Source organism: Sparus aurata, chromosome 14 (genome assembly GCF_900880675.1).
Source record: "Sparus aurata chromosome 14, fSpaAur1.1, whole genome shotgun sequence".
Lineage (NCBI taxonomy): Eukaryota > Metazoa > Chordata > Actinopteri > Spariformes > Sparidae > Sparus > Sparus aurata.
Window position 1 is genome coordinate 3273791 of NC_044200.1, and position 24963 is coordinate 3298753.

Sequence of the window (24963 nt, forward strand, 5' to 3'; positions counted from 1 at the left end):
ACTGCAAAACTTGCGAATACAAGGAAAAGTGCAGTGTGTTCAAGCCATAAAATAGCTGAACATTTTGATATTTGAATTGCCTCTGTAACTAATATATATTATTAGTGGCATTAGAGGCATATACAGGAGTTGAAAGGTGCCAGATAATAACAAGGAATAATAATAATAAAGATTCTAATACAGTCAACATTCATAATAAAAGTAACCACAGTTACATTATCAGTGGCTTCTGTGTCACCATCATATCCTTCCAGTGGCCTGATTATTCTTGATCTCAACAGAGATGAGAAAAAGAGCAAAGTGTAATTGATTTAGATTATTTATATATTTTTTAAAAGAGGAGGATACAGTGTGATGAGCTATATGATGTTCTGCTTTCTGCTGTTCCCTGTCTTTCTGGTGTGGTGGTAATGACGAATGTGACTTGAACTGATACTCGTATCACAACTCACTCACCTTTTCATGAGTTTACACTTACTTAACATTAGACAGTTTAACCAGTAGACACATATTGTTAAACTCTTTTTATTTTACCTCAACAGCCCTTACAGGGACCTACATATAAGCACATAGACTTGTGATTAAAGTCATCAACATTCCTGCTAAATTCAGTGATGATCATGTTTACTGGAAAAGTTAAAGCAAAAGCAAAGATATAGTAGAAGCCCAGCTATTTACCTCAAGACTGGACATGTATATCAAAATATTATAATAATCCTCAATTTCATGTAACAACACTTATTAACAGTTGGTGGCAGTAAGGTGCCAAGACACATACTGAGGCGTAAATGGATATATAGTAGACAGCTTTCAAAATATTCAAAGATAATTGACTGGCTAACCTTTTATAAATAAAGAAATCAGCATGTTTGTTAGGCTTCAGAGAATCAGTGTTTTGGTGGGGTGAAGATAACTGTGTCTGTATACAAGAACACTCCACAGGGCGCCTTGTCTGCAATAACCCTGTAATAATGTAATGAACTTTTGAAAGAAAAAAAAACTGCTTCTTCATGCTTTCAGACGCCACTGCGAAGGAAACCAAATGCAAAGAGCAGCGACAAGATCCCAAGTTTGTCTAGTACAAGACATGAACCTACAAGAGTTCTCCCACACACAGTGTGTGTTATCTGTGAGGACATAATGTTAAAAAAGAAAGAAAGACACATGGTCGTAACGCCCTGCATGATTTGTTTAAATGCTATCTCTGAAGTGTACATGCATCTCCACTACCATCTATCTATCTGAGATCTTTTGAACTCAATTCTATAATAAAGAAAACAAATACTTATTCAGTACAATATTCCATATAGCTGTTATAACACCTTTCTTATTAAATACTTCAAGTTCTGTTGGGTGTAAAGAAACAATGCTGTAGCATAAAAGTGGATTCATTAACATTTAATAAGAGCAGCCTAGACGAGAAGCACGAAACCCACCCATCCTGTGGAGAGTGGTCGATAGTGCAGTGTGTCAGCTGAGATATAAATAAGCTCTTCCTGTAGCCCAGCCTATCAGAGAGGCTGCGGGGAAGGATAGGATTACACCTACAGGAACTGAAGTAGATGTGCACACACATGGATGTGTGAATACGCACAATAAAAGCTCTGTGTTGATCTGAGCATGATTTGATACACCAAGTAATTGGTTGCGAAGTTTAAAAAGGGCATTGAGAGCTTGAGAACGTATAAGAGAGAAAGCTGATTGAAAAGAGAGTGTGTGACTGTGTGTGGGAGGAGGAGACAAAGAGAGAAAGTGAGAGACAGAGGGCTCTGCTCTGGGGATACTGTATGACAGCATGGCAGCATTACTGTAAATTATTCAAAAGTCTTGTTTGAGAGAGGCTGATGCTGGATTATGAACCCATCAGACGTTGAAAGTAAGGAATAAAACTGATACGTCTTTCCATCACAGCCAAAACATGTATTATCATTATTATTATCATTATTATTATTATTATTATTGTTGTTGTTGTTGTTGCACAAAGCACTTCACAAAGCATAGAAGCAGGTAAAGTGAAGCAAAATTCAAAACAAATTAACTTTGAAAATAAAAAAAGGTAATAAAAAACTAAATTATGCATACACGCTTTACCAAATATGTACAACATTATAAGAATGGAGTTCAGTTGCCAGAATAAAAAATAGTAATACTTAGGCACATGTCATACATACCATAATGACATTTCTACAATGTCACAATAGTGAAGTTTTAACTAGGAGAGAAGGCTACCAAGCCAGTGACGAATGCATTTCCACTTTTGCAGGGGTGAATGGTGAAAACACAACACCATTCGATATGTTTAAAGAGAACTTGGTATTATTTGCAGCTATGTTTGTTTCAACATAAAATGGAAAATTGAATCTAGAGAAACATCAAGTTGCAGCATAAAAAATATTAAGATTCAATATATCCATGGTTTGCAGAGAAAACATTGCCAACATTTCCTCTGGTGACCAGGTTGCAAATTGCCATCCAAAAATAAATATTTTTTAAAACGTAAAACTGGGTTCCGGAAGTACATTCCAGAGTTTGGGGGCCGAGGCAAAATAAGTTTGACCCCATTTGGTCACAAAATTAGACCTGGAAACAGCAAGAAGTAGGTTCTTTAAAAGTAAGTAATAATATTTTAAAATGAATTCAAAGATATGTATATATAAATGTGTTTTGTTATTGTTCAGCTGGAAATAGTTTTGGTGCATCCACTCTGATTTCAGTTAAACAATTATGCAAGGGTGAAAGAGATGAGGCACAGAACTTTTTCCTTAGTATGTAGCTCAAAGGGAGTATATAAAGTGAGAAAAGGACTGAACCCAGAATGGAACCCTTGTTGCACACACAAGGGATGTGAGTTGGGGAGGATGAGGAGTTATGAAGCAGTGCTGAGAATATAAGATTAAAATCTAGGAAAACAAAGTGCTGAGATACCAAGCCCTCATCGATGTGGTGTTTGTTCCATTTAACACTCTTATACTGCTCCCATTTTGAACAAGGTCCTTCATGCTTGATAATGCTTTCTTTTAGTGAAAAATTTGCATATGGTTGCTCAGGGAGCAGTCTTACCGTCATCAGCTGCTGTTTGAGCTTCTGGATCTCCGTCAGGTTCATCTCACTGAAGAGGTCTGCTGTCACTGTCCCCTCAGCTTTCCTACCAGGTCCTCGGTACTCTCCGTTAGCCCTGGGCCCTGACCCTGCTGCTGTCCCTGCTCCAGTCCCAGACTGGAGATGGCCGTTACACCTGAGAGATCAGAGTAGAGTACATTATCTTTCAAGTCAAGGAGAGCCATTTTGCTTCCCACATGGCAAGTAAAGAAAATTAGAGAGATTCATAATCAGCACAATAAACAGTAGAGTATCCAAGGGAACACACACAACTTCTGACCTATCTCCTAAAAACTGCAATAAAAATGGAAAAAGCAACAGATATATTTTGTAAGAAATGTAATGCATGCAATGTTACTGTCAACATATTTCATCTGTTCATCTACAACCGTAAAATCTGCTCCTGGCATCTAAAGCATGGTTGAAGGTTTTTATGGTTCTGTTTTGCTAATCCAGGATGAGGATAAGTGTGCAGAGCCAAACCAACATGACTATAATACAACATGTAGTGTGTGTGTATCACCAGCGTATTAGTCTGTGCCAATTTTCAACTCAGACACTAGGAAATGATGAGAGATGGGTTAACACATTGTTGTGCCTTTACGCAAAATTAATAGGGAATTTGGGTTAAATTTGGCTAATCGGATAAATCGTCTTGAGAGCATCGTCCTTGAAGAAGGCAAAACGAAAGTCAATTCACTAAATCAGTCTCATAGAAGGTACTAAACTGTCAGCTTGTAACTCTGATTGCTAATTAACACAATAACTACAACCGAAATTACCATCACAGCTAGGTCTGACAAGGAAACAATGGTGGTGCTCACACCATGTGCTGACTGATATCACATGTGCGTGTGATATGGTCCAGGCTGAACAAGGTGAGAAAAGGTGCTGGTGGTTTCTTGGCTGATGAGCCAAGCAAGAGAAGGTTGTAATCCCAGTGTTGAACAGTGCTGTCCTCGCTGTGAAGTGTTCGATGAAAGAAGGTTGGTGGAGGAAACTGGTCCCTCATTTCCTTTGCATGGATAGCAGCTCAGTGCTAACTTGCTTGGTGTTTCTCGGATTGTGTAGCTTGTAAGCTTTGCGTCGCAACTGCTGGTGCTAACTGAGTTAGAATAGGAGCAGGACTTTGCGTCGCTGCTTCTGTGGGGAGAAGTTCTTTGGGACTGCTGGAACTGCAGTTGGCAGCTCTCGGCAGCTGCTGGCCCAGAATATTCCAGGAGATGAGCCGGAGGCAAGACACAGTGGAAGCAGAGCTGGAGAACAGCTCTGAAGAGCAAACAGGGCAGGCAGCCCGATGGATGAAGAGGTGGAGAAGAGAGAGAACAAAGGAGGTTTTGACCATCTGGTCAGTGGGGCGTCTGTCTCCCTGACATCTGTGCATATCATGGATACGTTCAAATGTGTCAGATGTACTTTTTTTTGGTTTACATTTCTACAGTGGTGTCATATCACATTCACATTACATTACGTTAAAAGTACCATAGACCTTTGTGCTGATCTGTGGAGAGGGCGCTTTTGATGCCCGCAGCCTGTGTGTCTGTCTGCTGCTCATCTCTGAGTAACAACAATGTAACAATACAGTCAATGTTTGTACAGCCCATTAGCTTGTGAGAAGTGCCAGTACCTGATGAAACATCACAGTACAACAAAGAAGAAATTGAAAAGTGCTGGTACCATGTATCGGTCAGTACCAGCCCACTTAAAGCAGCAAAACCAGATATTTTGGATGAGATATTAGTTCATATCAAAACTAGGTATTTTAGGCCAAACCGGGATCTTTCCCTGTACCTAACTATATACAATTTGTGTATAAACCTAACAAGGATATAAGCTCAGGATTGTCAGAACATAAAACTGAAAACTGAACCAAAAGTAATATAACTTTGCAAAATATTTAAGTAGAAAAGAGTTTCAACATATTCGTGCTTCACAGAAACCCACATGGCCCAGATTTATCCTGGCTATTAGGCTGAATATCTGGTGATGGAGTCACATGCACTACTTGCCCAACCATCCAGAAGATCCTACATTTCTGGAAAACCACCAAAACAAATGCTCCGAGGCAATTATTCGGCTATAAATGTATTTGTAAGAGAAATGGTTGGCATTTTCTTTCCATATTGGTTTCATGAGTGTGCACTATCCACCTTGTCGGCTCTTCTGCGTTTGGGGAGAGCAGAGTAGTTGGAGTGGCATTTCCACTGGGTGGTGCAGATGTGAATGTCAGGTGGGCACTGCCGGTGTAGGCCACATCACATATGCTGAGGTGCTGGACCAGCTCCCTGCGGAGGTGTTTTTTCTGCTCACGCTCACTCTTCAGAGACTCCAGCGCCTCCTCCAGCTGGCCATCTGAGATGTCCTTCAAACGCAGCGCGTCCTGTAACTGACTGTTGAGGAGCTCTGTCTCTTCTTCCAGGACCTTGATCTCGTGCTTCAGGCCTTCATACTCCACCTACACCAGGAGTTGAGCAAAACATAATTTACAAATTGCTTCACAGAGTAGAGATGGTTAGAGGAGTACTTCAGTGTTGACTGCTGACTGGAGCTGGAGGGGAAATGTACTTTATTTCATGAATGTAATATTACAGTCTGGAGAGAGTAAAAGAAGAGAGAGAACCAGAGTGTCTGCTGAGTGCTGAATTTGGTGAGGGTTTGACCTGTTTAAACACACAGACACACACACCCTAGGTGCGTGCCATCGCAGGAAATGATCACAAAGAAGACATCATGAGTAGATCTATGACAACATGTATATGTGGCAAAAATAAAACTGTGCTACTTGAATTCAGTTGGTTTTATGTATACGTATAAACGTCTCATATGTAGAGTAAGGTGCTTCTGACTATAGCAAATAAAGGAACAATGTATGAGTGAATCATGTTTACCTGATTCTGTTTGAGTGTTGACACCAATTTCTGCAGAGAGATGTTCTCCTCCTCCAGCTCGGTATAGTCCTGGAGCAGCCGCGACTCTCGAAACTTGTACTCCCTGATCTCCTCCCGCATCCTGCTGCGCTGCAGCTCCAACATCTCATTACTCTGCTGAGACAGTTCAACAAATCAAAGCTGGAGCGGCATGTGTAGAATTGAGATAACCCAAGAAAATGACTTTGATCAGCATGTAAGTGACTGTCTTTCACCTGACAGAGACTGACAATAGACATACTCATAACAATGCTCTTCCTGAAGCAACCATGTGGTCAGCTATAACTCTGAGTAACTCTTTTGATTTTTAGGATAACATACATGTTATATAATATGATTTGATAAATGATATATGATATGAAATCCCTAACTCTGTACTGTACCTCCCTCAACTCCTGCAGCACTGTGCTCAGGTGTTCGTTGTCAGCCTGAGCGTTAGACGTAGATGCCCGGCTGTGCTTCAGCTCCGACTGAAGCTCCAGGAGGCGACCCATGTAGTAGGCCTCCTTGGAGGCAGACTCCTGCAGCAGTGTCTCCTCATTGGTCTCCCCGTCTTCTGCCACCTTACGCTGGGTGGAGTAGGCCTGGCCAAATGCCTGGAACAGGGTAGGAGAGGAAAGTAAGAGTCGTCCAGACATAACTATGACATGCATTTTCTACTAGTTCTGTTTAATGAATGGTCTCTAATAGAAGGGCATCATCCAAAAAATGCTATTGTATATTCTATATAGCAAAGATGGCACCGTGTGAGTGGCAGCCTGTTACAGCAGCCCCCGCTCACTTTTGAGCTTTTTCCTCTTTTTATGTTACTTTTTGTACTTTTTAACTGTTTTTAATACTTCGCTTTGGAGCTTTCCCTCTGAGCAATATGGAGACCAGACTTGCTTTTTTTACTCTGGTCTTAATACTGCTTTTTTCACTGTTTTACACCGTGTCTGGGGAGCCTGTCACAGACTCACAAAACGTGATCTCAGATTCACAATCTGTGTGATTCACACAGATTTTGCCCTCTTCTCATTGGACATCCATTTTTTTTTTCTACACGGCAACGGTGAACAAGCTGGTTTTTCTCAACATGTGTGAGGTGATACATAGTTGCAAATAGGCTAAAGCAATGTAGTAGAAACCAGATTCTGTTAGGAATTTATCTAAATGTAGACATTTTGTAAAAACAATCATTAAGGCCCAAAAGGGTGTGATATTAATGCATATGAGGGTTTAATTCTGGGAAACGGTTGGCTGGAAAACATAATGATCAAAATACCAACTGAAGTAATTTCCCACTTCCCGAGAAAATATAATCACCAAAATGACTCATTCCGACACTCGTTTCTCAACCTTTTTATGAGCCACAATATTTTTGAGAAGCTCACTTGTTGAGCAAGAAATGAATTTACTGTAAATCTGGTTCCGATAAGTGTCAATATATGTATAATATGTAATACATATAACATGTATCTGATATGAACATCGAAATATATGTTGTAAAATATGTTCGGGGTGATTTTTATGTCACTCAGCTATATGGATAAAATGTGGTAAAAGTTGGTGTGGGTTCACAACTCCTCATGCCATAGAAGTTCACAGAATCATGTTCCAGATTATACTCTACAACAACTTGAAAGAATGGAAAGTCAGCTCATAGTTAGTGATAGCAGAAGATGCAGCTCTGAAAGTGTGACAGGACAGAGCACTGACCAGCTGTGGTTACACTGACAATTTTTCTTTCATCGGATTGAAATTCTTCTAATTACACTCAGATTCCAACTTAACTGTTTCTATAGACACTAAATACAGTGATCTAATAAAATATGTTTACATTCCCCAAAGCATTTCTTTAGAATAGAACATTTTTGACATGCACAAAGTGGTTCCGCCTGCAGTGAATTGTCATATCTGAACAAAATATAACAAAAGATAAACAATTGCCTTTTTCCCACTTTATTGAGAAAACACAATTCATTCATTCAGCCTCCTAATTTTACAGTTTTCAAGATGGACCCACAACGTATCCTGGGGACAATACTGTATTTGTGTGTCTGGTTTGGTTCATTCCAACTTTGTTTCTCTTTTCAAAGTCTTTCCAGCATCAATGTTCAACAATTCTTAAATCTTTTAAGATCTCCAACAAAAATGCTGTTTCAGTCACAGAGCAGTTCTGTTTTATTGCCACCAGGTGTCTGTCCCTCCCAGAGGCTACACTGTATTGGACTGAGCATTTCAATCCAATAATATTGGATTATGGGCTTATATGGTTCATATTTTCCTATTGAACAGATTACGTGAATGGTAAGATGAGGCATTTTTATTTTTCTAATTGGGCTATTATTCTGATTATTAGGGGGCCAACCCCGAGGGGCCGAGGGAACGCGTATGCTTGCATATGCATTTTCCTAGGACCAGCGGTGCTAGGAACCCTATTGTAATTGTAAAGATTTTTGTTTGTATTTTTCTCCGGCTAAAAGTGGTGCTGCAGGCTAAACCGTGCAAGGGAGGGTGGTGCAATTTGGAGGGTTGGCCCAGACTCCTGCGAATATCTCAGACACAAAAAACTACATATATCCGCCTGCAGGGGGCTCTATAACCTAGGCCAACGCATTTTTGCCTTAACTCTGACATAGGACACGCCCACTTCTGCTGCACATTTCGTTCGCTAAATCGCCACATATGCAAAACGTACTTTTTCGAACTTCACCTTGGGAATTTGTCCGATCTGCGTGAAACTTGGCACGTACACTCTTCAGCAGGACCTGTGCTGTGTTCCGATATCCATACTTCCATGAGTACACTTAAACGTAGTACACTATCCACACTTACTAAGTACGCAGATTTCAGCAGGTGAGTATTGTTCCAAAATATAATACTCCGTGGTGCACTTACCGGAAATTACGATCGCGGCAAAAACATCCCGCTTTGAACGGTGAACATAAGGCATCTACAGCTTTACTTTTTAACAACTACAATCCTACAATCCTGCAATATGGCTCCACTGCAGGCGCTGTTGTCTCAGAAGCTATTTAAAAAAAAAAATCCGAGCGGAGCGCCTCTGCCTGGCTCCGCTTCTTCCGCTACGTAGACAAGATGGTGGCCGTTGAGTGCGCAAAGTGTACATGCTATTAACACCAAATTTGAGATCCTTGGTTGCCGTGACACTGGGAAGGGATGAGCCGAATTTGGCGAGTTTTGACCACTAGGGGGCGCTAAAAAATATGGGAAGTTTATATCTCTTGAACGGCTGCACCGATTTTTACTAAATTTGGTCGGTATGATGTAGGGCCAATCCTGAGGCCATATCTTGAAGGTGGTCATGACTGGTCAATGTGGGCGTGGCTTATTACAACAAATCCAAATCGGCACACATTCAGCCTTTTGCACTTCTGGTGCACTTCCCATTACAGCGAATACAATGGCTCAGACGTTGGCCTGTGTCTTCACTTTTGCCCCGAGCCCGTCATCCTTTGGGGCCAACTTCCGTGGGCTCTGTGGTGCGCGGGGTCCGAGTCGCGTGGGGAGGCTTGGCCCCCGTTCATAACTGCTTGCAGTTCTAGTTAGTGTTATATTTGGGTCCTTGTAAAAGCAGCTACTCTATATGAATAGAGGTGAGTCAGCTTCATTGGCCTCATTACTGAGCACAGCTCAGCCCCTGCTCCAATGAACACTGAGGAGAAAAACATATTGAGCTAAAAATCAATAAGCTGTCCATTGTATAGAGAGAGGAGGGGAAAGAAGATGTGGGAAACTCTCCTTTGAATCTCTCACACTTCTTCTATGTGTTGGTTCAGAGAAAAGTCCAGTCGATGTGCGGTTAGCTTACAGGCATGACTGCAGCAATCACTGTGCAAAGGATTAATGTCCACTGTGCATTTTCCCACAGGAGCAGAGTGCAAGTACAGTTTACACTTTGAGTCAGCTGGGACCTGAACACCCAGGGCTGTTCTCTGTCCCTCTGCTCGTTGAACCAGTCTTGCATTGAAAACTGCACACATGTTGGGCTGCAGTTCCTCAAGAGATTAATGAGGCTCCACTGAAAACACAATAATAAATAATAATGTAGTCTCCTACTGAAGTTCAGATGAAACCAGGATTGATCTGAGGAAGTTCAGGAGGAAAACTGATGAGTTTAGAGGTTGGTGAATGGGTGTGTGACCATGTGCTGGTAACACTGGTAGTGCATGTTCCTTCCATTAATAAAAAATATACATACCATAACCATATATGTTCCCTCAAAGTTGAGATCTTGTGTGAAAACTGATTATTTTTCTCTAAAACAGAATTTCACCTGTGGCTTATTTGTAACACAATCTGATTCGCCCCATTGCAAGCACCTAACTCCACTACATCAGCTGGCCGGCTGGTACCACCATTGGTGTGAGTGAAGTCACGACTCTTCTGTCTTCTGGCATCTCAGTGGTGAAACTAACTCCCGACCAATGTTGGGACAGCAGAGTCACTTGCCATCTTTCGCGAGAGACTCAAGACTCAAGACTAAAGACTCACTTGTTCAGGCTTCACCTCGACCCGCATTGCCTGACTATCTCCCACATCCCCCCAACCTCCCCTTTCTTTCTCCATTGTATCATTAAAAATCCAGATTGTGGAAACATGGTGGATCCAGTAGAGGGGTAGTGTGAGCAGGCAGTAGCCACCTTAGATACATACCCTACTTAGCCACACTACCTGCATGGCTGCTGAGATGGCATTTGGTCAGTCCGTCTTCCACTTCAGTCTGGACTGAAACATTTAAGCAACAACTGAATGGACTGCGATGACCAAGTTCAGACCTCAGATAACCAATCCAGCCCATCCTTATCAATAACACAACCATTAATGACTTTAGCAGTTATTATGGCAGCAAAAGCAAAGAAGTCCACATGGAGAGTAGGACTGGGGATAGTTGGGTAAAACAAACACAGGACTTTCACGTCACTATGTATATGACATAAAATTTGTCGTATACTTTGTGTAGTTATTTTTAACCTATAACACAATGCTTTCTGAATCTAGCCAAGCTGTTTTAGTGCCTAACCCTAACCAAATAGTTTCATTGTCTCATCCTAACCAGTTTAAGTGTTTATACCTAATCAAACACAACCAGAGTCTGCCAGGCCGCCAACTGGGAACCTCAGTCTGATGGAACATCCAGTTCCCTCAGCCTAGGAAGAGGCTGAGGGAACTGGATGTTCCATCAGACTGAGTGGCATTACACCAGGACCCCTGACACCAGAACTGGAGTGGTGTTCGCCAGGACCCCCGTCACCAGAGCTGTGGTGCTGGGCAGGCTTGGCTCTGGGGCTCTGGGCAGAGACAGAGCCAAGCACCTGGGCAGAGATGAAGACGAGCAGTTGGGCAGCAACAAAGGCAGGTAGCTGGGCACTGGAAAGGTCAATGTCAGTGAGAAGCACAATTCAGGCTTGGTTGAAGGTTAAAGCTTGGGCTAACAGCTGGATGCCCGGGACTGAGGGTTGGCAGACTCTAAGCTTAGCCCAGTGTGGGAGCTGGGACGTTGGAGATCAGTGTGCTGAGAATCAGTCAGATCTTTAGTGGTGTTTAAAAAGTCTGTAGCCCACTCAAACAGAAAATTCAGGAGCCAAGGTTTAGAGGAGACCTCCCTGTGTGCCATATTGAGGGCTTCCTGTCTATATTCTTTGAATGGGGCCCTTCTCCACACAGGAGATGCACAGGAGGATATATAAAAGGTCATAAAGTTCCTCTTAAAACAGGGCATCCGCTGGGTCTCTGACTGGCAAGATTGTACTGTAATGGGCCGTTTACAGACACAATGGGGGAATGCGACAAACCAGTAGTTGCCATGCAGTTTTAATGACCAAAATTACAGAAAAATTACAGAAAAATTACAATATTACAGAAATGTCTCTGATGGATCTGGTGACATAACAGGCAGGATCAGACAGGATATTTGCTGGGTGTCCAAAGCACTTAGACCAAACACATACGTTGTATGGAATAACAGACCTAACCAAATAGTTGTATTGCCTAAACCAAAGCAAATACTTTTAGTGCCTAAACCCAACCAAACAGTTTTAGTGCCTAAAACCTACCCAAGTAATTTTCCTGCCTCAACCTTAATCCTACCTTACCTTAACTGTGAGCATACGCAAAGGAGACTGTCAGTGGTACACTACAGTGGTGATATGTTGTTCTGGAAGTCACTCACAATCGACCTATTCAGTCGTTTAGGTATGAGGTCTTGTTGAATGAATCCTACTGACTTTACTGATCTGTTGAATTTCATTTATGCCATCACTGGATCAAGATTAGCTTCTGTCCAATACTATGACAAAATAAAACCAAAAATATTCCCAAAAGCCTTGGCTGTACTTTGTGTGACGTGTTGATTAACACTGTTATTTTGAGCATGTTAGCAAATTTGCATAAAGCGCGTAAAGAGGTTATTGCAAAGCTTCAGATTCTACAGACCTTGGTGCAGTCATTGAGGGTTGTTGAAGGTGACATTTTGTCCCAGGACCCCTGAGCAGTTAACTATGTCCCTCATGTAGGTCAAGGGTGAAATGAGCATATTTATCTGAGCTGTAAAAAAGCTGAAGGTGATTTCTAGAAGGTTTGAACTGGCCAGTAGTGATATGTTAATCTGCTGCTTGCTCCCACTGTTGCTCTGAGACCAGTGTCCTATTTAGTTGACACAGTGCCTTACTGCTAAGTCTGACTTCATCCTGTCTCAGACTGAGAGCGACAAGCACAAGGGCGACACAGACAGTGAGAGAGAGAGAGAGAGAACAGGGACAGAGTACAGAACAGTGTCCTGCTAGCCCACTGTGACAGGACACACTGGCCTCACAGGACAGACATGATCGATGATTGTGATAAAAGAGTCATCTTATTCATTCACGTATATAAGAACAACCACAACAACAAAATTAGTTTTTCCATCACCAACACCTTTATTTATTTCATCTCCCTCTTTCACTTGATCTATCATTCTCATCTCTCTCTGTCTGTCTCCCCTGCGTTCATGGTTGGCTGCTCTGTCAGCATACTAATCCACCCAGACTGAAGATTTTCCCATAAAACTGTCCTTGGCTGAGTGAGGCTGTGGGAACGGCAAAGACATCAGAGTGACTTTATGGTGCAGCACAGCTGGGAGTTCAGGTTTGGAAATGGAATATTCACCCTGTGTGAAAAGTGATACCTGCTCTGGCAAAATGGTTGACAGTGCAAAATCTTCTCAAGTATTTAGATCCAGCAAGCCCTGCTATGACAGGAAGCAGGGTGAACCTAATGTATTCATCTAATATTCACAATACCATGCTGAAGCTTACAAAAGCCACTGAATTAAGATTTTAAGGACAAACGCATCATCATCTGTTACTTGTTCGGTTCACATAACGTTCATTTACTCAAGTATTTGACCTAGTGTGATGCCAAATAGCAGATCTGCACATCATGCAGCCATTCACTGGAATTTAATTTGTCTAACTCAATCAGCATAGATGCTGTGAGCCAGAGACAGATAAAGGTAGCCTAGTCAGCAAGCATTTCTGCCCCATCCTCCCAATTATCTCATACTCATTCTTGAGAATATGAAAATATTCAATTCAATTTGTTACTTTCACATATGAATAAGGGAAATTTTAAATTTCTTGTGCCGGGCAGACATCAGTGAGCATCCTCCGTCTCATGATTACATTAATTCATTCTTTGACAAGCAGCAGATGGAACAAAGTCATTGTTTTACAAATCCCAAGCCAAGCCTAACTCTCCAAATACATGGTAATTCAACTGTCCAGTTCTAGATTCTTATTCTGTACTTGTTTTTAAAGTGTACCTCTTAACTCTAACGTTTTGAAAAGCAGACTGTTGGTCTAGCATTGCACTCACTAATACTGTTAGACCCAATATGGATAGTTTGAAAACAACTGATCAAAAGATATCACCCCTCTAATCCACTCAAACCTGGTGCCTACATCATCCACAATGCAACTCACCCAATAAAACTGATGAGTTGGGAGTGTAGGTGTTTTGGACTGCAGTCTGCTGTGTCATTCACTTGAGCCTCCCACCATGAATCTGCTCAGATCGATAGACAACATATGCTAAATACCACTGCAATAAGACAGCTGACTTAACTTTGGATTGTGTTGATGCCGCTGTGTGTTTGTGTGTCCAAGCCCTGCTGGGGGGGCCTGCATTGTGAATCAAGGTCAGTTCACTGCAAATTATCCTGCAATAGATGCATAGTTGCAAGAGAAGCTCCTTCTCTCTCTCTCTCTCTCTCTCTCTCTCTCTCTCTCTCTCTCTCTCTATCACACACACACACAAAGACATTATTATTTAAACTTTGCCTCCATGCAGGGAGTCTGATTTAAAAAGACAGGTAGACATCAAGCTTTCTCATCTTCTTGCTGTCATCTGAGGACAATTGCACACATATAGATACACGTATCTCTGCTCTGACAGCAGCTCCAAACCAGGGACTACAGCCAGAGAAAATAATTATGGCCCCAGGGCACATGTGTGCAGGTATTCACAACTTTGCTACGATTATCTGCTCTTTTGAGCAAGCTAGAAAGGCTCCTTGTCATTTTGTGCGTTAATACTGAAATACCAAAACCAAAAACCAAAAATACCAAGTTCAGTCTTAAACTGGAGTTTTGCTTTTGACTCATACAATTCTTGGTTATTTGAGTAGATGAAAAAGCTAATAATTCCATGTTGTATCATGCATGGTGGTTAAAATGATGAAAAAAAGCCTGTGTGGTGCCATTTTTTATTAAGCCCCTGAAGAAAAGAAGCAGAATTATAGCTTTCATTTGCAGGAGACGATATTTTTACTATCCTCTCTCCGCATTCATTTTTATCTGTGTGGACGGCTCTAAGATGCATGGATCAGTATAAACCTTGCAGCAGCGTCCTCTTTAATGTGGGACCAAGAAACAAAGACAGACACAAGCAGCAGCAGAGAGAGAGAAGGAGAGTTAATGAGAGGAGGAAAGACAGAGAAAGAGAAATATGAGACTGTAGATACTGTACACGAGCACTTGTAGCCTGAGATTTCTTTTCGTAGAAGCTAGAATCTGTGGACCCAGGAAAAGCTGATGTGTGTGATATATTATCTTTATTTAAACTGATTGTTGATAATGTACATTCATTCAATAATGAGGCTCTGACACAGCTTGTAATCTGCAACCTAACTAGTAACGTATGTTATCAAATAAATGTACTGTTCTATACATACAAAAATTCAATATTTGCCTCTCATATGTAGTGAAGTAGAGGTATGAAGTACCTCAACATTGTACTTAAAGCTGCAGTCTGGAATTATTAGAAAAAAGTGGACTTAGCCAGAATATTTGAATGATACAGCTCCCAGGTCCTCCTTCTTCCTCTCTGCTGCTGCAGCCCTGCCTTCAAAGCCCCTCCCACAGAGGAGCCTGCTGTGCACAAGCAGGCTTGTAACCACGGTAACAGAGGACGCCAGATAACCAAGATGGTGCATTCAAATTAACGACAACAAAATAAGCCCTGATTGTTCTATTTCTGACCAATACATCTAAATTACAGTGAAGCATGAGTAACTTTATTTCACTAAACCAATTCAACCACTTCAGAGCGTACTGAACACAAACTAATGTTATCATAGCTGCCCGGTCACTGGAAAGACACTTTGCTTACCAGTAGCCATAAAGACAAAGCTAAAACACCGGAGTTAGCATACAAGCTAACAAGTTAGATTTACCAACAAGCTATATAGGTTGACTGCAACATCATAGGCCGATATGCGCTATATTATATGCAAGTATTACTGTAACCACTGCCACCATAGCCTTGTGGTTAAAACATGGAAGAAACATATATCAAGCAGAGATCCTTACTTGTCCAGCAGAAAAGCTGCTAACTCTGCGTCGCTCTTGAGTCTTTACAAATATTACAAATATTTGTCCTAGTTTTCTTTCTGGCTCGGTCCAATTCTTTCTTTTGAAGCTGCTTCATCAGTCTTCTTATTTATTCTCTTTGACGTGGGCAATGGTGGGCCACTTTTCTGCTCTGTTGCTTCTCCACCATTGTTTACAGTTTGAGTTTGAACCTATCTGACCAGGTGAGAGCAGGGACAGTGCGGGGGAGGGGCACTGCCCAGTACGCACTGCGAAGGGGGGCTGCCAGCAGTGTCTGCACCAGCATGACTGACACTTCTCAGACACGCCCCTTGGCTCTGATTGCTTGTGTTGATTCTTGAGCGGCGGATTCTTGCAATTCAAATTACAGCCACTGGGTGGAGCCACAGACAGTGGATTTCATCACAGTTGACCGGTATCTTATTCTACTGTCAGATCATAATGACAATTTTAGCAAATATAACAAAAAATAGTTATAGACTACAACTTTAATTTCAGTATTTGACTAAAAATGCTTAGTTAAGTTTCCATAACATTGTCTATGTTTGAATAAAAGCAGTTGCAGTAAAAGCAAGCACAGCCAAACTGAACGAGACCTGAACAAAAAGAGTTTCTGGCTGCACCAGCAATACAAGACAGCGATCAATGCCAAATGCAAATGAGCATTAGAGCTAATTTTTTAACAGTCGTTTTTCCATTCATGACATCTGTGATTGTTGAACTCCAAACCATGTGTTACTGCAACAGCCTCCTGTCTTCTGGTTTCAGGCACATTCAAACATGAAGCAGTTAGGAGGTCGGACACTGACGTTGGCTGACGTTGGCAACTCTGGCTGTCACGCAGCATCCAGTTCAACCAAAAGGTGTTGGATGTGCAATACTGTGCATTGTAGCTTTAAGATTTCACTTGACTGGAAACAAGAGAGCCCAGCCAACCCATGATAAACAGCCTACCAGTGATTATTCCACCAGACGTCACAGTTGGCACTTCAGGTGGATTCTCCTGTTGTTGCTGCTACACCAGCTCTTACAGTTGACAGCTGACCGGGGGGAAAGGGCAGAAATTTGACAAACTGACTTATGGCCAGCTGGCATCGTATGTCAGAAAGTACAATCCCTGCTACTGCAAAGGTTTGCCAAAAGAGTTTGCCTGGCCGAAAGCTTTTCTGCAGAGGTGCAGTGAGTCTCATTTTCAGGAAAAAGGTGATGAGGAAGCCATATCATATGTAAAACCTATACCCTGACACAGCTCCAAACCAACAAAAACATATCCAGGTAAAAGAAATTAACTACAGACATTCAAGTTTTTGGAAAAGTTTCTCAAAAACCTTAAAGTCACACTGATAAAAAAAATCTTGACAAATATACTTTTATCCTTATCTCTGCTTCCCAATGACCTGTCTAGTAATCCAACACGTTATCACTGAAATGGTATGATAGACCAGCCAGTCCACTGTGACATTGTCATGTTTGGCCTATTGGTGTGCACGTGGTAACATCCTGCTGCAGTATTTAACTCCGACTAGTTGCTCACCATTTCCCTCTCACTTTTGACTCTACTTCTTGTGAACAGAAGCACCGCAATTCAGGAGGATGTCTGCTATCTCTGTACATGTCAGGTCAAGGTATGACTGTACCACTTTTTGATGAGGGACCTCTAATTTATTCCCCACTTGACGTACCCAGTGTGTATGTGACTGTGAGTGAGCGAGTGAGCGTGTGAGAGAAAGAAAGATAAGAGGAGAGAGAGAGAGAGGGTGAAGGAGGGTGTGACAGTGTGTGTTGGTGTGCTGCTGGGGAGTGGCAGCGCTCGTGTCACATCCGGTAAAGATTGTGTAATCCTTGTGAGAAGAACAGGACAAAAGAAAATGATATCCATGATGCTGCATCCTTCTCTGCCTCTCTAACGCTCCAAGCTGCTCAACATTATCTTCTCTCCTGCCTTTACATTCTGTTAAATTCAGGTATTAGAAAAGACCAAAGAGGGAGGGGAGGAGGGGGCAGGGAGGGGAGGGATTATCACATCTGATAGCACCACTCCCTTGGCGCAGGTCCTTTGTTGTACTTTCATCCAATCATTTTATCCCTCTGTTGTTTACTACACCAACCACTCCACCTTCATATCACTCTGCCTTTCCATCCACCAAAATAACATCCAAGATGTGAATTATATGCAGATATCAAAGTCATTCCTGCTCATTTAAAATGAAAAGAAACAGTATCATCTATTTCATCCTATCAGCTGATGTAAGTTATTTACACATCTGTTCAACATCACTGCTCATCAGGGCGACAAATGGCTCCAGTATCACAAAAACATCACGACCTCTGGTATCCAGCTACCTCAGTTAGTCGACATTCTGGACAAGAACTTCACTTTCCTTCCAAGAGTGAGATGAGAAAAACAGTATCAGTTAGTTTCCATCGTGTAAATAGTTTTATTTAAATCAGAGTCATGCGACTCATGTTCCGAAAACACAGACGTGCCTGAACACCACACCAACACACATACTGTGCCTCACATTATCCACTGGGGCTCACCAATTAAGAACCTCGAAATACAGCTGCTCCTGCAACAATTAGTCCATCAATCACTTTGTTGATTTACAGAAAATGATTCAGAGGTTGTTTTGATGATCAGTTACTATACAAGCAAACATGCCAAACACTTGGATCAATAGCCTAATCATTATAATAAGCCAAAAAAAGAATTCATTCTGATATCTTATGAGTGCACATGATGTTTTACCCTCACACGAACCAGTCTGTAACCATACAATTGTTTTGAGTTGTCAAAGGACAGAAACACTTATAACATGGGAATTTTGGAATGCAACTGACACTGATGAAAAATCCCTGATTGTACACAAGTCCTCCAAATGAAACATCAACAACATACACATAGTGGTGTGGTTTCATACCAGGAGAGAGCCACCGGCAGTGCACATTGGAAAATCAAACTCTTACCAAAGCCGAGAGAAGAACAAAAACATTTTCTCCATTCATTAAAGCCTCTAATGCTACCTCCCTCTTTAAAATCCAGAATCCAAACACAAGAAACATTTAAAAGGTCTGTGTTCAAACCATCATGACCTCATAGTTACTGAATAATTCACCATGGCCTTTCACCAATGTGTGTGTGTGTGTGTGTGTGTGTGTGTGTGTGTGTGTGTGTGTGTGTGTGTGTGTGTGTGTGCATATATACAGAGGCTTTCTCAGACATGCATCTTTTAGAAATCCTGTCTGCTCTTAAGTGCTTCTGAGCATGTGGCTGTCACATTCAGAACTAACAGAGCAGAGAGCAGAGACCCAGGGCTGTGTGAGGCACAGACTACAGGAAGAAGACAAAATATTTGGTACACACAACGACCATAATCTTAAAATCAGCCATCTGTGACACAGTCTCAACAATCATTTCAGCCATCACGGAACTTCTGCTTGGATCTGAATTCATTTCCAGTGTCTTGTTTTTTCAGTGTATGTCATCCTGGTGCTTCTCCCCTGATCGCTTCATCTTAAACCCGGCTGAGGGAGCTAGAAACCTGATTGGGAATCAGTGTCCGGTGACAACGACAGATGGAGGGAGGCGTCCCATTGGCTGTGTGACATCACAGAGGAGTAACGGAGCGTCCCCGGGGGGTCACTCGGTTCCGTTCTGTTTTTAGCCTCGACGGACGCACTGATGCACTCACTGCATTTTCAGCAGCGCTCCACTCGTCACACCCACAGACACATTCTGTAGATATGATAGATGTTAACTATATATATATACACAGTACAACTATGTATACTGAACTTCTTCCATGCATTTCATTTTGGAGAAAACCATTGTTAGATTTCAGATTACAATTTGTTGTGCTCTACCTGTTCAGTAAAAACGTGTGCTCACCACGTGTAACGTGTATCTGCAAATTAATTTATTTTGTTTTGAATGTTTGTAATAAACAGAAGTGTCCTTCATGTGCTGTCACAACAGCTGGAAACAAGTCACTTGGTCCGAGTATCAAGTAGATCCATTTTTTTTCTTGGGCAAGTCAAGTCTCAAAAAGAAGCACGCATATCAAAAAGTTTGTATGTCTCAAATTCACCAAAAACCATGAGGCTATGGGGAGTTTATGGAGGAATAACAACATTTCTAAGAGGTTGGAATAACCTCCATGATGGACTTATTTGCTCTGTTGAATCCTTATTGTAGCTCTTTTTCTGTAAAACACATGAGCTGGCATTGAACATGTTACAACCAGCACCGAGTGAAGATGAGGCTCACAGTACAAATCAATGTGGTGCACTCCTGTAGAGCTAATTAGAAGTGAGCTGTTGCTAGTTCTCGACATCCTGCTGATGGAGCCATCTGAAGCCTCCTCCTGCTGCGAGGCCTACGATTATTACATTAAACCAGCCACTCCATGTCACCCAATTAACTAATGCACATGACAGCAGCTCAATGGCATGAAGACTGGGAGTGGAAACATATGACTTTGTAGCTTCCTTATAACTATCATATTTTCCCAAAAGGTGAAACAACTGCCTGTTTGTTCACAGTGCGACTTGAATCAGGGACTTTACTCTTCATACCCAGTCGCTCCACTGACAGTCGACAGTTTAAAAACATTGTGTTAACTTCCTCAATGAAAAATGCTTTTTGTCCACAACAAGGACTGTTAAACTGACTGAAGTTGATTTAGTTTCAGACTAAACGTTATGTGTTATCGTGTGTTAGTGTTATGTTATATATGATTCCTCATATGAATGCTGCAGTCTTAAAGAAAATCTTTACATAACATCTCATCTCTGCCAGTTAAGTGAGCTAGTGTAAGTGATACTTAGAAGGTAAAAATAAGATTATGGACTATGTTCATCTTCAACAACACTGTGACGAAACAGCTGGAACAGACTAAAAAAGTTTTTGCTTTTTGTTGAGCAAGGACAAACCGTTTAGTGTTTCTTTCCTTGGTGAGACATGCTTCAGCGATAACACCTTAGTGGAGGTGAAGCAACATCATCACTATCAATACACCACACCATTCCCTTGTATCCTCCTTCCCAACTGTATCCACGAAGAGGCTTCCGCCTTTAACCACTGAGACCCCCGTCTGTGGTTCAGCTAGGCAACAAAAGTACTTTGGTTAAGGCGTGGAAGAGATTGTGTTTTTGGTTAAATGTTGAGCTCTTCTGTCTCAAGTCACCTCTGACTTTTCCTGTTAAAAAACAGACCAAGATCTTTCCCTAACCTGCCAGTGTCTGAACAGAACCATGGAAAAGCTGATTACCAAGTGAAATATCTTGTCAGGGTACAAAGTTCAGTACCAACATGTTAGTGACTTGCTTGGCACATGACATATCCTCATTAGGTTAAATTCTATTTGATATTGCATATTAGTTGTACATTGATGTCATTTCTAGCAGACAGGACTGTGTGAATGATTCTTGAGTCGCTTGCATGTCCATGAAACAGTAATGTTTCTGTCGACCACAGGCTTCAGTGTTGAAAGTATGCTACAGTGACTCAGAATCAGAAACAAACTATTTCTATTTGTATAACTTTAGACATGCACTCTGTGGCCTCACATTCAGCTGTGCTCAGACAGAGGAGGCTGATGTGTCTGCTCTGTTTCCACTGTTCATCAAGAGTTCACTCTGTGAGCCACACAATCATTTATAGTCACTTATTTTTACATCAAATGAATTCCGAGGTACAAGAACAACTCCTTCTGTAAGATTTACTCAGTGCTTGAATTGGAACATTAAAGGTATGGTTTCTGTTTGAACCAGCAGCTGTACAACAAGAGGGTTTCATGCTAGATAACATAACCTGGTATGGACATACCATGTGAAGTCCGTTTCATAAAACATACTTCTTGAGGAGCTTAATTTCTGTCATACAGATAACTGTAAACTTTAGACAAGTAGTTTGACGCTACAACACATACTTCTTCACCAGAAGGCAGCTCATTGAGAAGTACACATACTCATATGAGAAGAAATCTGAAATACTGCCATTCATTTCCCAATTAATACAGCCGAGTCCACCCATCAAGAACTGGTTTTAATGAATGAATGAATTAACAGTTTTTAAAGCTGCCACTGCGAAGTCAGGTGACGTCTCGTAGTCTATGAAACATTTCTGGAGCTTTACAGCATTGCAGCATTCTGCTGAACAACTGAAGTAAAACAACCCGTCCAAACAACCTGATTCCCCAAACTGATTTGAAAAGACATTATTTAAACCATTGAAGTTACTTCCAAGTTAAAGGCGTTAACATGGATCCTGTCTGAAGGCGCACAAGCTTGACCCTGCATCAAGGATGTAGATAATACTTTTTCAAAAATACCACTTGGACTTGGATTACACCTGATGAGCTGTACTGAGCCTTGTTTGTTATGGTTCAAAACAAGTCCTCAGTTTTTTAGGGAAATACTGCTTCAGAAATGTTTTTTGGACAACGAAATCTCACCCGACTTTCCATCAGCACAGTGGTGAGCAGATAATGACTGCATTCTTTTCAATGTGTCAGCATTCTCAGTCCCTCTTTCTCAGTGATGTGTCATGTAGAATATCTTTTAAGAAAGTGACAGTTCACTACACTCAAGTGTCATATTGCTCAGAATTAAATCATTTTTCTTTCGGAAAAACTAATAATGAGCAAGGCATTAGCCCTCTCACATCAGCCAAACCATTTCCCCACAAGCAGTAAGCCTTGTGACACAGAGGATCGATACCAGTCCAATGAGCTGGAATGAGATGAAATGAGAGGTATTGAGTTAGAGGGTTTTGAATGGAGACTAGATGAAGACCATGTGTTAACAGATGGATGCATCCTGTGTGAGAGAGGTTTAGAAAGTGAAAATAACCTAAAAGGTGTATTGACGTTGCTGTTTTCCCACTTCTCAGATCTCAGAAATTAGCCTGGCGAGTACCATGTTATTATCACTGACAGGAATGACAACAAAAAGAATACCTGAGTTGTAATAAATCAGAATTACAAGCCCCATTCACACTGCCCTGTCCCACACTTCAACTTCAAAGAAATACTGCAGTTGTAAGTATCTGTCCTCCTGTCTGTCCTCCTGTCTGTCCTACCAACTCTTGGTCACGTTTCTGCCCGAAAAACAGCGTCTGACACGGGCATAAAGATTAACAGGGGGACACCAGGGGAAACACATTGGAAAAAACACAAAGACGTCATCATAAAGCCTCTTCAAGATCCGCAGAGCCAGTGTGCTGTATGAATAGGCACACTCGTGGCTCAGAGCTGCTTGGCTCTGTGTGAACAAACCAAACCGGAGAATTGGCGAAGTCTCTCCAGAAAAACGCGATTATGCGATCGCATGATTCAATGCATAACCAGCCAAAGTCCGCATATTTATGCGGGGGCCGCATTTTTTCAAATACGCCGCACTTTCGCCGCATAAATTGTCGATTTCCGTGCAAAATATGCGGGGCTTGCATAATTTCGTAATCCCCGCATTTTCGTTGCAAACAAGTCACATATATCTCAGCAGAAAGTTGAAAAATGTTGCGTTTACTTCACACAAGAGCAGCCATTTTCCCCTGTTGCCATGGGAACGTTATGAAGTGATGTAATTACGCAACGTGAACATCATCGAAAAGCTGCAAACCCCGCGATGAAGCCATGATGAAGCCCACAAATAAGTCTCATTTGCCAACAAAAAAATCATACTAGTTTCAAAAACCTTACAGTTGTAAGTATATTAGTAGTATGTAATGTACGTTACAGTAAGAGATGCACTTTGTGCATTGGAAGCACTTATTTTAACAGAAGATGTCTGTTTTGTACAGCTACCTCTGTAAAACAGGAAGCACATTTTATTTTTTTTTATATTTTATTTATTCATTTTTACAGAAGTTGTAGCATATTCCTTTTGTAAAGCTACAGAACTTATTTGACTCATCAATGTTTTGTAAGTTTGAGCCATGTGTTTATTACAGTCTGAAATAAAACAAGCTGAGAACTTAAATATTCCAGCACTTTCTGTGATGTCGTATGCTGCTTATCATAGGAAGTAATAAGAAATGACTCTTTACATTAAGGTAGTAGCCTAGTGAGAACAGGGTGTTGGGGGAATCTCTTTTTTTCCCTTTTCATCAAACCACAGTTTTTGCAAGTTCCCTCATTTTCATCGCATAAAACTGCATAAATATCCCGCATATTCCATCGCATTTTTTAAGAAAACGTGTCGCATAATCAAGGATTTTTACCCGCAACAATCACAAAAAAACTCAGTGTTTTTCTGGAAGGACTGAACAATGAGCATGTTCAGGCTTCACTTCCCTGGCTGCCATTTAGACCACTGCTGTCAATATCATCATGTCCATAGAGGACTCAGTTAAAAATAACATACTGTCAACACATCACATGTATGAACTGATACTTCTACCTGCTTCCTGCAAGCCGTTTACACACACACACGCACGCATGCACGCACACACACACACACACACACACACACACACACACACACACACACACACACACACACACACACACACACTCACTGACCTTCAAGATGTAACTGCACAGTCAGCTTCCTGGTCCAGTCCTGATTCATCTGTATTATAGCTAACAAACTGGTGAATTAGTGTTGCCATACATTAGATTACATGCTGGAAAAGGCTGTTCTCTGATGGCTATCAATCAGAAAAATGAGTTGGTCACAAGTGAGGCTGGTGCAGCTCATTAGGTGAGATTGATTATCAGACTCAGTGGAGATAAATCACCACCGGAGGCCAGAGGGGAAACAGAATACTACGCAGAACTGCATGAAAAACATCATCAGATTGTGGGAAATGTTTAAGCTAGATATGTGTTGATGATCAGAGGGTGGAGGTGCTCCAACATGTGGTTGTCTTTTCAGATGAGAAGCTCCACTATCATCAAACTTGTTTGCAGCAGTCAGGAGAAAAACAGCTGTGATACACCCACTACATGACCTGCTATGTCCTGAAAAGCAGACAGACACTGCTAATGTGTCAGTGTCTGGGCTTTCATGTTCCTGTAAAAATGACATGGGACCTGATGCACAATATGGTTTGTTACACAGAA

The 24963-nt window shown here is 41.5% G+C and overlaps 1 protein-coding gene across 8 annotated transcripts in view; it reads right to left on the reverse strand.

Annotated features, from left to right (window-relative positions):
- LOC115595606 (protein bicaudal D homolog 1-like) overlaps positions 1-24963 on the reverse strand; it is a 52189-nt gene that overhangs the window by 23791 nt on the left and 3435 nt on the right. For 5 of the 8 annotated variants that reach the window (XR_003986730.1, XR_003986729.1, XR_003986728.1 and 2 more), the window contains exons 2-5: positions 6410-6622; positions 5988-6143; positions 5250-5554; positions 3061-3235 (exon numbers count right to left, since the gene is read on the reverse strand). Coding sequence is in view for 5 of the 8 variants with exons in the window: in XM_030440267.1 (XP_030296127.1) it covers positions 3061-3235; positions 5250-5554; positions 5988-6143; positions 6410-6622 (849 nt within the window). In the remaining 3 variants the exon portion in view is untranslated. The remainder of the gene's footprint in view (positions 1-3060; positions 3236-5249; positions 5555-5987; positions 6144-6409; positions 6623-24963) is intronic. The other 3 variants (XM_030440268.1, XM_030440270.1, XM_030440271.1) reach the window with 1 other exon arrangement.